General features: G+C 41.0%; 1 protein-coding gene across 13 annotated transcripts in view; it reads right to left on the bottom strand.

Annotated features, from left to right (window-relative positions):
- Nucleotides 1–14,232, bottom strand: part of LOC125448288 (R3H domain-containing protein 2) — a 265,250-nt gene that overhangs the window by 46,489 nt on the left and 204,529 nt on the right. For 10 of the 13 annotated variants that reach the window (XM_059643331.1, XM_048523499.1, XM_048523500.1 and 7 more), the window contains one exon: nucleotides 9,561–9,662. The exons of the other annotated variants lie outside the window; for them this stretch is intronic. In XM_059643331.1, the coding sequence (XP_059499314.1) occupies nucleotides 9,561–9,662 (102 nt within the window). The remainder of the gene's footprint in view (nucleotides 1–9,560; nucleotides 9,663–14,232) is intronic. 13 annotated transcript variants of the gene reach the window in all.

The following is a 14,232-nucleotide window of genomic DNA, read 5'->3' as shown; positions in this document are numbered from 1 at the left end:
ACAATCACTTGGAATTTACTTAGGGGCCCTCTGATCTCCTGCTGTAACTTTGACTGAAACGTCAGAGAAGCAGCATGACTAAAAATATCTCATTAATGCCGACTCTTCAGTTATTCCCAAAGCCACAACAGCAGATCACAAGACTTATTTAGATATTCTCTGCTAATAATTTAACTACATCCTAATACAGATCTATCATTACTGTCTTGTTTTCATACTCACCCCATTTATAAAACCTTGGATCACCCTTGTGAGCATGCATGTGTTTACAGCTTTATCAGCCTGTCATCTCACTTTTACAGATCTGTGGATATGAACCTTGCAGGATCTCTACTCTATTTGAAGTCTGATCATTTAGTGCAGGCGTTCTCCTGTTCTTCTCAAAATGTCTTCACTAAAAGCTGATTGTTGCAAATTCTGGTGTCTCGATTGACCTTGTGCACTGAGCAGTCAAGATGCAGATTTTTTTTTGCAGAATTCACAGTAAGGTGCTTGTATGACACCAGAAGTGTGAATGCAATGGTCTTCATTTGCCAGGAGAAAGCCCTGTACAATTGGTTAACCAACATACAAACTCATTTGCATTCCTCAATGGCCTGCATCTTTTCACACAATAAAGGAACAAAATTCAGCTGTGGGGAGATCACGTGCTGAAAACATACATAAAAACGCAGCAAAGTAGTGGAATGCATATAATTTCTACTTATCAGAGTGGACTACTATTCCATTAATCACTTCAAATAACAAAGAGGAATCAACAAGAAAATAGACACAAGTGGCCTCTGCTAGTTGATACACAGGAATGACCATAGTGGTTGTTAAAAAATAGATAACAGCTTATATTTACACAGCCCCTTTAACAGAGGGAAACATTTCATGAGCGCACTTAGGAAGTAGTTGAGTAGATTAACAGTTGCAGTGGTATATTTCTCAACTACAGTACAGTTGTTACAAGAAACTATCTTGTGATATCTTATTCTCCTCAGGCAAGCAGTGTTTTATTGATTCAGAAACGTGAACGTTGCTGGAGACCTCTGGTTAAGCAGTTTCTACTGCACTCGGTTGCATATTGGAGTCACAAAGACAGCTACTGCTATTAAATCTAATATTCTGAAATAAACTTTCACTGGGATTTATGGCCCATCCTGCATCAAGGATATCAGGTCTTTCAGTATGGTGATATGATGGCTGAAATACCTTCCATGGCAGTTGGAAGTCCATGACTTTCACTAATTGTCCTTGAATCCCTGCTTTGAGACTGAAAAACAGAAATTGCTGGAAAAGCTCAGCAAGTCTGGCAGCATCTGTGGAGAGAAATCAGAGCTAATGTTTCAGGTCCAGTGACGCTTCCTCAGAACTGGAATTAATGGGTCTTCTTCAACCTGGCAGGATGTCACTGGTGTGCCACAGCAGCCAGTGCTGGGGCTTCAACTCTGCAATTTATAGAAATGATTTGGATGAAGGGACCAAGCTCGGGTAGTTAAATTTTGCTGATGACATAAAGGTAAGTAGAAAAATGAGCTGTGAAGAGGATGTAAGGAGCCTACAAAGGGATACAGATAGGTTATACAAGTGGGCTAAGATCTGGCAAATACAGCATCATGTGGGAAATTAGGGAAGAAAAAAAACTAAATGGTGAGACGTTGCAGAGCTTCAAGATGCAGAGGAATCTGGGTGCTCTCGTGGACGAATTACAAGAGGTTAGTATGCAGGTACAGCAAGTAATCAGGAAAGCTAATAGAATGTTATGTTTTCTTGGGTGGGGAATTGAATGCAAAATAATAGGAAGGTTATGCCTCAGTTACACAGGGCGTAGGTAAGTGTGCATCTGGAAAATGTGTATAGTACCGGTCACTGTACTTACAGAAGAATTTTAATCCATTGGAAGCAGTTCAGTTTGTATGCAATAAGCCATTGGCAGACCCTTTGCCAGCAGATCAATCTTCATTTGGTTATGATGGTGGGCAATTCCTTAGTCACACGAAAAAGCCTTCAGTGCTGCTCGGTTCCAGAGTATTCTTCGTGCATCACCCAAAGTTGCTGTATTTGGTATTAACCGATGATTTCGAGTTCATAGCAAATTCAAGAGCTGATATACAGCATAGAAATACAGAAAATGGTAGGTGTAGGCCATTCAAATCTTCAGGCCTGCTCTGTCATTCAATATGATTGTGGCTCATCATCCAACTCAGTACACTGGTCCTGTGTTCTCCCCATATCCCACAATCCTTTTAGCCCTGAGAACTACATCTAACTCTTTCTTGAAAACATTTTAGTCTAAACCACTTTCTGTGACAGAGAATCCACAGACTCACCACTCTCTGGGTGAAGACAACAGTCTGGTAGGTGTTTGCTGCACTCCCTCCAGAGCCATATCATCCTTCCTCAGATAAACAGACTGAAACTGCACACAACGCTCCAGGTGTGGTCTCACCTGTACAACTGTAGCAAGCCATCCCTGCTCCTGTACTCGATTGAATCCTCTAGCCACGAAGGCTAACATTCCATTTACCTCCTTCACGTCCTGCTGCCCCTGCAGGCTTACTTTCAGTGACTGGTGTATAAGGACACCCAAGTCTCATTGTACCTCCCCCTTTCCCAATCTATCACCGTTCAGATAATAATCCACCTTCCTGTTTTTGCTCCCAAAGTGGATAAGTTCACATTTATCCACATATTGTATCTACCATGCATTAACTCATTCACACTGAAGCACAGTTCACCTTTCTGTCCAGCTTTGTGCCATCTGCAAACTTGGAGAAACTACATTGAGTTCCATTATGTAAATCATTAATATATATTGTGAATAGCTAGAATCCAAATAGTGATCCCTGAGAAACCTGTCTAGCAACTACATGCCACACAGAAAAAGACTTGTTTATTCTTTCTCTTTGTTACCTGTCTGACAACCTGTTCCTAATCCATGTCAGCACACTGCGTCCAATCCCAAGCACTTTAATTTTACACACTAATTTCTCACAATGAGATCTTATCACTAGCCTTCTGAAGGTCCAAATAAACCACATCCTTATCAATTCTACTAGCCACATCTTTGAAAAGTTCCAGTCGATTTGTCAAACATATTTCCCTTCTGTAAATCTATGCTGATTGCCTGATTTTGTCATTCATTTCCATGTGCTCTGCTATTAAATCTTTTGTAATGGACTGGGGCATTTTGCTACAACTGATATCAGGCTAACTAGTCTATAATTCCCTGTATTCTCCCCCAACCCCTTTTTTGAAAAGCTTTTTTGAAACACATCTGCTTAAGGGGGTTCAAGTCCCACCTACCCCAGAGGAGTGTCATAAACATGTCCAAACAGGTTGATTAAAAATAATTGCATGAATTGACATCCAAACGGGCATGGCTGCCTATCTTAAGGCTTATGGCGTTTGCTTCACTTGTTCCAAATAACAGACAACAGGGTGCAGCCATTAAGTGCTTTTTAAGAATTGGCCATAACTTTGGCAAGCTGTTTATTGCGCTTGGTTGACAAGTATTTTGCCTAAATGTAAATATTCATGAATTTGCTAGTGTACACTGTCATGTATTGGAATGGATAAGCATGTCTTAAGTGGGTCGTACTGAGTTAGCGATACTCTGTTCGGGAGTTAGTATCGGATGGGGTATAAAATGGCATAAGCTAAATTTATTTGGCAGACAATGGTACAGAGATAAAAATGAAAATGCTGGAAACATTCAGTTGGTTTGGCAACATTTATGGAACTTTTGAAACAGAGCTAATGATTCACATTATGACATTTCAAAAGGAAAACCAACATGGTGCTCTCTCCAAAGATGCTGCTGTGCTTTTCCAGCATTTTCTGTTTTATTTCAGTTTCCAGTATCTGCAGGACTGTGCTCTTGTCATGGCAAGGTCATGTTGACATTAACTATAGAACAGTGGGAGGTGATGGCCTAGTGGTATTATCACTGGCTGCTAATCCAGAGACCCAAACAATGTTCTGGGGACCTGGGTTCAAATCCAGCCATGGCAGATAGTGGAATTTGAATTCAATAAATATCTGGAATTAAAAATCTAATGATGATCGTGAATCCATTGCCAATTGTTGAGAAAAGCACATCTGGTTCACTAAAAAGTCTTTTAGGGAAGGAAATCTGCCATCCTCACCTGATCTGGCAACATGTGATTCCAGGCTCTCAACAATGTCGTTGGCTCTCAACTGCTCTCTGGGCAATTAGGGATGGGCAGTAAATGCTGCCGAGCCAGCGATTCCCACATCCCATGAATGAATTTAAAAAAAGCTTCATTTGCAGATTGTTTATTTCATGGGTGAGGGCTGAACGGTGTACAACACAACCATAATAACTAACTTACACACATTAGTAAAGATCAAATGTTGCCAGATCAGGTGAGGATGGCAGATTTCCTTCCCTAAAAGACTTTTTAGTGAACCAGATGTGCTTTTCTCAACAATTGGCAATGGATTCACGATCATCATTAGATTGTTAATTCCAGATATTTATTGAATTCAAATTCCACTATCTGCCATGGCTGGATTTGAACCCAGGTCCCCAGAACATTGTTTGGGTCTCTGGATTAGCAGCCAGTGATAATACCACTAGGCCATCACCTCCCACTGTTCTATAGTTAATGTCAACATGACCTTGCCATGACAAGAGCACAGTCCTGCAGATACTGGAAACTGAAATAAAACAGAAAATGCTGGAAAAGCACAGCAGCATCTTTGGAGAGAGCACCATGTTGGTTTTCCTTTTGAAATGTCATAATGTGAATCATTAGCTCTGTTTCAAAAGTTCCATAAATGTTGCCAAACCAACTGAATGTTTCCAGCATTTTCATTTTTATCTCTGTACCATTGTCTGCCAAATAAATTTAGCTTATGCCATTTTATACCCCATCCGATACTAACTCCCGAACAGAGTATCGCTAACTCAGTACGACCCACTTAAGACATGCTTATCCATTCCAATACATGACAGTGTACACTAGCAAATTCATGAATATTTACATTTAGGCAAAATACTTGTCAACCAAGCGCAATAAACAGCTTGCCAAAGTTATGGCCAATTCTTAAAAAGCACTTAATGGCTGCACCCTGTTGTCTGTTATTTGGAACAAGTGAAGCAAACGCCATAAGCCTTAAGATAGGCAGCCATGCCCGTTTGGATGTCAATTCATGCAATTATTTTTAATCAACCTGTTTGGACATGTTTATGACACTCCTCTGGGGTAGGTGGGACTTGAACCCCCTTAAGCAGATGTGTTTCAAAAAAGCTTTTCAAAAAAGGGGTTGGGGGAGAATACAGGGAATTATAGACTAGTTAGCCTGATATCAGTTGTAGCAAAATGCCCCAGTCCATTACAAAAGATTTAATAGCTTACTGCATCCCTCAACCAGCCCAGTTCGTCCCCTCCCCCCACTGCACCACACAACCAGCCCAGCTCTTCCCCCCCACCCATTGCATCCCAAAACCAGTCCAACCTGTCTCTGCCTCCCTAACCGGTTCTTCCTCTCACCCATCCCTTCCTCCCACCCCAAGCCGCACCCCCCACTACCTACTAACCTCATCCCACCTCCTTGACCTGTCCGTCTTCCCTGGACTGACCTATCCCCTCCCTACCTCCCCACCTATACTCTCTCCACCTATCTTCTTTTCTCTCCATCTTTGGTCCGCCTCCCCCTCTCTCCCTATTTATTCCAGTTCCCTCCCCCCATCCCCCTCTCTGATGAAGGGTCTAGGCCCGAAACGTCAGCTTTTGTGCTCCTGAGATGCTGCTTGGCCTGCTGTGTTCATCCAGCCTCACATTTTGTTATCTTAAAATAAAACATAGATGTTTGTTCCAATATTTATTTCCCTCACATCTGCCTAATCAAACCCAAGCCCTTTTAGAGACTTTCCCTCAATCTTTGTCAGTGCAAGTCAATGAGCAAAGAACTTTTTACTGAGCAGAAATGAATTGAGAGATGAGGAGAATCTGAGAAATAGGAGATCACTTCCAGAATCTTCTACTCACAATGGCATGGCAACTTTTATCTGTGCTCAGCATGTGGTTTCGCCATATTCTAGCAGACTGGATTTTACTAGAGCATGCAGCATGTGGAATGAAGATTGACTCCAACAGGCATCCACAAACTTTGTGGTAAGGAATTATCCATACCTGAAACACTTTACATTTTATAGCCATTCAGCAGGACACAGCTCCCCTCAATGTGGATCATCTGAAATCTACTGTAGCAAGAGGTGCTTCGTATAACTATTTTGGCTGTCAGAACACTTTTTGGAGGGGTTCTTGTGGTGCAGTCAGTGGTAATGTACTTATCTTTGAAAGAGGAGGTTCAGGTTCAAGTCCCAACTGCCCTGAATGTGTGTCATATCATATCAATCAATATAACTTTAGTAAAAAGGGGCCTGTGTTCAAGCCCCACCTGCTCCAGAAGTGTGTAATAACAACTCAACAGGTTGATTAGAAAATATCTCAGAAATCTGTTTAATAAATTGGCTAATAGCTGTGAAGAAACTCTAACTCACCAAGTTTATCTAGCACACAGTTCAGTCATACAGTAGAAAGTTTCTTTTCTGGTCTATGCAGTTTGCTATCATATCCAAAGTGACTATAACTGACCACTAAGCATAAAGGTGGAAGAAGAACCATTGCCCACAATTCCTGTTCCTGGTCGAGCGAGTGTTGCTGGAAACACACATGTACAGAAATCAGGAGAGGATCGGAGTCAAATAAGGCCCGGGAAAATTACTTTTGTTTTCTGAGAATAGACAGTGTTACAGCCAGTAATAATTCTACTTACACAATGCAGAGAAGGAACAACAAGAGAATTACTTCATCATTACTAGGCTATAACTAAAGGATCACTGACTGACCAAAGTGTCTTTATTGCAATTTTCATGTTTGCAGTTAGCTTTGTTATTGGATGTCAATGCTCTCTACTCATTCTGATTCGAATTTGACTGAGCTCCTTTCTGTTAAACAAGTGATCGATCGCGTTTCAAGAGCTACTTTTCAAGTTTCTGAGCCGGGTCTTGAGAGGATGCAACTGTGCTCGATTTTTTTGTACCACAAGTTATGGAAAGATTACAGTCCTTGCATCAATACCAGTCCCAGCATCATGAGGCATCCAATTCTAAGAATTATCACTGGTACAGGGTTGTCAGGATACACTCATCCCATGCACCTAGTCAGCTTAGGGCAGCACGTTGGCTCAGTGGTATATTTTATTCCAAGGTCTGGCATAGGATGATATCTGGAAGAATGGGAGGTGATAATCAGGGTAATTTTGTTCTCAGAGAACTGGGAAAAAAGGACTGCTCAAACCAATCGAGCACTGGGCTCATTCCTGCACAATTAAATTATGCACGGAGACCTAGCTCCCAAAGATGCTTTCCTAGGGTACAAGAACTCTGTTTTCTCTTTTTTGCATTTAGCATCATTCCTTGAAAAATAATCTGCAGTTAAATAAATGGTCAGAATACGATACATCTCAAAGTGAAAGCTGCATATGACCTAGCATACTGGTAAGGAAATATAACTGTTAGTCTCCTCTTCTCTGTACCTATCAAGATGCGGAAGGTTAATGCTGGAGGTGGTTCCTGGTGTCATTCCTACACGAGGGAAAGGGCAGCTCTGTAGATCAGTACCAATTCCAGCAGAGCACCTCCTATTGTGCTACTTTCCATATATTTCAAACAATATCCATTCTAATACCCAAGCAAGGCTGCAATTTTGTGCCCAATTAGGTGCAGTACAGGTGGTATAGGCAGGATTGTATAGGCCGAACTCATTTTGCACAGGATTCCTACAGGCAAACAGATACTGTTTAGACTGGTTTTGAACCAACCTAGGTCATGAACGCTAAGTACTATTAGTTAATTTACTTTCCCATGTAACCATTTCACAATACATTACCTACCTGTATATTTGGGCTTCTCTTCAAAAATAAAACAACCTGTGCAATGATTACACTCTTGCAAATGGTTTGACTGAATGAAACTACATTGAATGTAAAGAATTGCAATCACTAACCAATTTACATGGGTCACTTGATTGCAACTTACTGAATTCAGGGCACAAGCATAGCAAGTCGGTTTGAAATACAGCATTATTGACACATGCTAAATTAGCCCTCAAGCAGCAATGGGCTGTGCTATTACTGATCAACTTGCCAATCCTCAGGTAAGTGTAATATTTCAACTTTCAGTTTTAAATTCTGTACATGTGTGTCCACAGGATCCCATAGCACAGTTACACTTTTCCCCCACACCCACAGTGATAAGTACAATTATTGGATTGTTGGGAGCATGATTCTGAAAAGGGTTCACAATCACTTTGCTTGAATCACATAATCTGCTTTAACATTTTGTTTTATTCTGAAAATGCATTTTTTTGCATTTAAGTGACAATTTGGTTTTCGACTTTGAGGAACTGAAAAATACCGTGCATTATTGTTAGACAGAAGGTGTTATTAAAAATCACCACAGAAGACAGGTATGCAAGACCCTACACAAGGTTAACGACTTCAGATGAAACACTCCCATTTTCTCTCCACTTCTGAGAAAGTTGACCTATGTTAAGTTAAAGTCCAAGACCTCATCGAAGTGGCTATCTGCATATAAGGCTATACAGTGCATCTTGGACAGCCAACTGACGGAGAGATAGGAGAAGCCAGGGAAGCAGTTACATGCAATCTGATCCTCACTGAACAACCACACACTTTTCAACCAGAGTCATTGAATCATAAAAGCCAGGAAAGGAAATCTGGTTGCTTGCTTCTTCTCTTTCAAGTTACAGGGATGTAGCAATCCCAAGCACCTCCACAGCTGCCTTTTTTTGAGATCAGTTATTTTAGCTTAGACCAGGAATTGAACCAGAGGCCTTCCGTGTCTGTGTGCCTCAGGAGAGGACTGGAAAGTGCATTTATCCAATGGGCCAGTGGGACAAGCCTATCTGAGTACGTCTGTGAATTATAAAGCTAGGATTACAGGTACACTCATTTCCACGGTGGAGACTGTTGTCCAATTGTCTTATTTATGTGACGTTTATAATATTAATCATTTGTTAATGGAGGTTTAATTTTGGGATAAAGGGCAGATGAAGAAAGGAAGAGGGAAAGAAGCACAGAAAGGTCCATCTGCCATACAGTAATAATGTATCTCAGTTGGCAAACACATCCTGTTCGACGTGTTGTACAGGCAGAAGGCATTTGAATTTTCATGTGTAAACTTCTCTCACATTCTGTGTTGAAGACAAGAGTTGATTCATTGTAGAGGCAGTTTACATGAGTACTTCTTTTTCCCATTAAAAACAAACAGCATGAAAAACAAAAATCATGATTTGCTGGGGAAGCTCTAATATTCCTGTACCCTTGTGTTTCTGTTTCTCACTTTGAGCAGATGTTACTAACTACTATAAATTCAAGGACTCTCTTGTGATCCACTGGTATCCTTTATATATCCAAACTCAATGCTACTTCTGTAAAAGACTTGAGGGTAGCACAGACAAACAAGCAAAACTATTGACGTACACAGGCAGAACTAAACATACAGAACTGATAACATGTACCATAGTGTATTGCTGGGGAGGCGAGACTGGCAGGAGAACTTGGGGGCAAGAGGTCGCAGAATACTGGATAGGCTGTGCAGAGGGCTGCAGAGATGGCAAGGGCTAAGAAAGCCAACAACACAGAGAAAGTATTGGAAAAAAGAAACACAGGGTTAATGTCATCATCATCATCACTGCACAATAAACACAAAAAAACTTTAGACAGACATTCTACAGCAATTTTGATCTCTGTCAAACCAACATTTGCTTTTCCCTTTTAAATGAGGGTATAAATTGTTCCTTTGTCCCATCCCCAATCCCCTTTAATCTTTCTGCTCATATTGCATCCAAGGAGGCAATTGGTCTCTGCCAATGTCGTTCTTCAGCCAACTGCTGGGCAATGAATGACATGGTCCTGTAATGATTCCCATTCTGATTTTCCCTCTTCCCTGTAGGCCTCCATCTGATGCTGAGACAGCATTTTGGTTGAGATTAGGAACTCAGTGCATTAGGGCTGAATCAATCTGATACCCCTCCACTAAACAGTCTTATGAGTAACCACTTTGAGTTGGTTTGCAAGACAAAGATATTCAAAATGAAAAAAAACTACTATAAAAATTATGAATATAATCATTTTTATAAAATGCAATTGCATAACAATAACCCATTTGCTCTCTTATATCGAGTGCATCTTCTTGGTGAGATGTAAACTGTACATACAGCCAATTTATAACATGAATCTCTTCTGAGACTGACCATATCCTTTCCATTGTTAGCATACACAATGATCTCTAATGTATAAATTACAACTTCTCGTGTGTTTTAAATAGTGGGGAGCAATCTAGAGGTTCCTTAAATCAAAATGTTAACTGAAATCAGGAAGACGTGCAACAAATTTCAATTTTAAAACTTTGAGAGTGTAAAATCCGCTGTTATCTACATGATTCTAAGGTGGTGATTGCATGAGGAGAATGTCGGATTATCTACTATAGGGAGCGTCATCCTCATTGCACTTGGAGATTGAACATAATTAAAGCAAACAAGAACAGAAACTTCTTCACTCCATAAGGGCAAAACAAATTCAAATTATCAAGTGATACTATCCTTTTAAGACTGTTCCACAACACAAAGCCACAAGTCAACTTCTGTTTCCACACAGACCTAATTATTTCCAAGAATCTTAGGATCTGCTTAGCCATCCCTTTGGTTGAACTATATGAACCCATTTGTACCAGTTATCCAGGTAAAGACAGATTTTCTGCTTCGGTGAAACAAAAGTCCTCCTGAGAACACCATGGCTGCAAAGGTAAAGCCAAGTGGCAGTGATCTGTATGAATAATTTATGCCTCCTGTAGGTATGACCTGTAAAATCCTTTGACTCCTATCTGGAAGTATAAATGCATGAAAATAACTTACACACCATCAGCCTTTACTTCCTGTACAATCTACTAACCTATTCACATTCTCCTGAGGTAAGAAACTATCCCCTTTATTAAGCACAGTGTCTACTTTTGTGCCACATGCAAATACCAACATTGTGCCTCTAACTTCAAATTATTTACAATATTAAAAAGAGCAATGAGCCCACCATTGATCACTGGCAGACATCACAGTTTACCCCTGCCTTGCTCAAAACAAAAATCCATTAACCAGTACATACAGTCTACCGTTCAACTAACATCTGATCCGTGCTGATCCATTCACAGTCGCAATAACATCATGAGCTTTCATTGTAGATAATACCTTTCACATGGTGCTTTATCAAATGTCCTCTGGAAATCCGTATACACAACCCCATGCAATTCCTTTGTCTGTTTCCACCATGATTTTCTCCTAGGACTCCATTAAATATGTCTGGCACATACTGCTTTTTAACAAATCTATTTTAATTAAAGGGCTGGCTGCCCTTAATTAACCCACAGCTTTCTAGGTAAGTAGCAATTATATTTTGTTTTTAATTTGAGGCAACTTAGTCACAAGCTATGCTAGAATGGCTGGTTTACAGCTACCTAGCTTATCCCCTTTTGGACTTACGGATTACATTGGTGGCAACAACTGAAGATCTGTAATGGTCCGACCTACAGAGATGTATACCTGATGGAGAACAATAATGAATAAGTTCACCCATTTGAGTATTTAATCAGTAGGAATCAAAGAAACATAGAAAATAGGTGCAGGAGTAGGCCATTCAATATGATCATGGGCTGATCATACACTCCCAGTATCCCATTCCTGCCCTCTTCCTATAGCCCCTTGATCCCTTTAGCCACACGGGCCACATCCAGCTCCCTCTTGAATGTATCTAATAAACTGGCCCCAACAGCTTTCTGTGGGAGAGAATTCCACAGGTTCACTGAAGCAAAGAAATTCTTCCTTATCTCAGTCCTGAATGGCTTATCCCATATTCGTAGACTGTGACTCCCAGTTCTAGACGTTCCCAATATTAGGAACATTCTTCCTGAATCTAGTCTGTCCAGTCCCATTGGGGTTTTACACGTTTCTTTGACATCCCCCCACATTCTTCTAAATTCCAGTGAGTACAAGCCCAGTCGATCCAGTCTTTCTTCAAATGTCAGTCCTGCCATCCCAGGAATCAGCCTGGTGAGCCTTCGCTGGACTCCCTCAAAAGCAACAATGTCCTTCCTCGGACTAGGAGACCAAAACTGCATAGAATACTCAAGGTGAGGCCTCACGGAGGTCCTGTATAGCTGCAGCAAAACATTCTTACTCCGATACTCAAATCCCCTCCTATGAAGGCCAGCATGCCATCAGCTTTCCTCACTGCTGCTGCACCTACATGTCAACCTCCAGTGACTGTTCCACCATCACATCTAGGTCTCGTTGCACCTCACCTTTTCCTAAACTGCCTTCCTGTTTTTGTGGTCAAAGTGGATAATGTCATGTTTATCCATATTATTTTGCTTTTGCCAAGTATTTGCCCATTCAACCATTCTGTCCAAATCACCCTGCAGTTTCTTAGCATCCTCCTCACAGAAACATGCTGTTAGGAGCAAAGAAATTGCATGGTCCAGAGCTTTTTACATGGAGACCTACATGGGTAAATTTTCTTCCATAGTTCCTTGAGAAATGGGAAATAAACTTCAAAATCATATAAGCTCCTGGCTTTGGACGACTGGATTAGTGAAGAAAGTGCAAATCTATAGAGATACTGAAGTCTATCCGATCATTGCTGGTGTTAGAACCAATGTTAAGGAGGAGGTGGCATTGGCACTTGATTACAGCTGCATCAGAATGGAAAGATGCTACCATAGCTCAGTGTGTCAAAGGCAGCATGTTGAAGTCAAGAGCAAGAATAGCACTGTTTCTCCTGCTGAGTTTCAAGTATGGAATCAAGGTAGATTGGTGCCTGAATCAATGAATACCCATGCAGGAGCAGTGGCTATTTCTAGACAAGCTGTTCTCGTACAGTACTTATGCTGGCATCTACCTAATAATATGGATGATTGTTCTGGTTCATTCTATCCACAACAAAAGGGGAAAGTTAACCCAGTCAATTACTGCCCTATCCAACTCCATGGCATCAGCCAACACCCATTCATCAATGCTCAATTTGCATTTCACCAGGACTGCATAGAATCTTCATGGATCTTATCCTCATTTGCATAAAAGTTGGCTGCCAGTAAAGAAGTGAAGTTAGCTCTCCCTCCACATTAAAGTCACATTTGAATGAGTATTGCAATAATGGGAGTTAAAATATAACACGTAGGAGCAGGTGTAGACCATTTGACTCATTGAGCCTGCTGTTACTCAATATGATCAAGGCTGATCATCTACCTCAATGTCATACTGTCGCTCTCTCCCCACAACTCTTGATGTCTTCAATGTCTACAAATCTATTTCTGTCTTAAACACATTCAGTGAATTGATCTTCATGGCCTCATGTGGTAGAGAATTCTGCAGGTTTACCACCCTGTGGGTGAAGAAATTTCTCCTAATCTCATTCTAAATCCCCTACACTGTATTCTGAAACTGCAAGCACGTTTTCTAGGAATCACATCATCAGGGGAACCATCATCCCTACGTCCAGTGTGACTGTCAGAATTTTAAATGTTTCAACAAAAGCTCATCTCATTCTTCTAAGCTCTAGTGGGCGTTGGTCTATCTGAGCCAACTTTTCGTCTTATGCACAGGAATCAGTCTGGGGAGCTTTTGCTGCACTTTCTCTATTGCAAGTATGTCTTTTGTTAGGTAAGGAGACTAAAACAACACACAATACTCCAGGTGTGGTCTCACTAAGGCCCTATACAGTTGAATGTTTGGAGTAACATAAGCACTGTACTGGAACAGATTGGCTAGAAACAGCCACCTCAACTGCATGGGTACTCATTGATTCAGGTAACAATCTATCTTGATTTCACCTTTGAAACTCCTGGCTCCTGTACTCAATAGCTCTTGCATAAAGGCCAACATGCCACTTGCCTTCCTAACAGGTTGCTGTACTTGCACTCTTGCTTTCAGTGACTGTTGTACAAAGGTCACCCATAGTCCTTTGTACATCAACTTTCCCAATCAATCATTGAAATAATGTTCTGCCATTCTGTTTTCTCCAACTGAGGTAGATAAGTTCACATTTTACAGAATCTTAGAATCGTCACGGCACAGAAGGCAGTCATTTGGCCAGTCACGCCTGCACCGGCTCTTCAAATGAGCATCATTACCCTGTGCCTATCTC

This window comes from Stegostoma tigrinum, chromosome X (assembly GCF_030684315.1).
Source record: "Stegostoma tigrinum isolate sSteTig4 chromosome X, sSteTig4.hap1, whole genome shotgun sequence".
NCBI classification, from domain to species: domain Eukaryota; kingdom Metazoa; phylum Chordata; class Chondrichthyes; order Orectolobiformes; family Stegostomatidae; genus Stegostoma; species Stegostoma tigrinum.
Note: the sequence above shows the minus strand (reverse complement) of the source record. Positions and strands in the feature narration are given on the sequence as shown.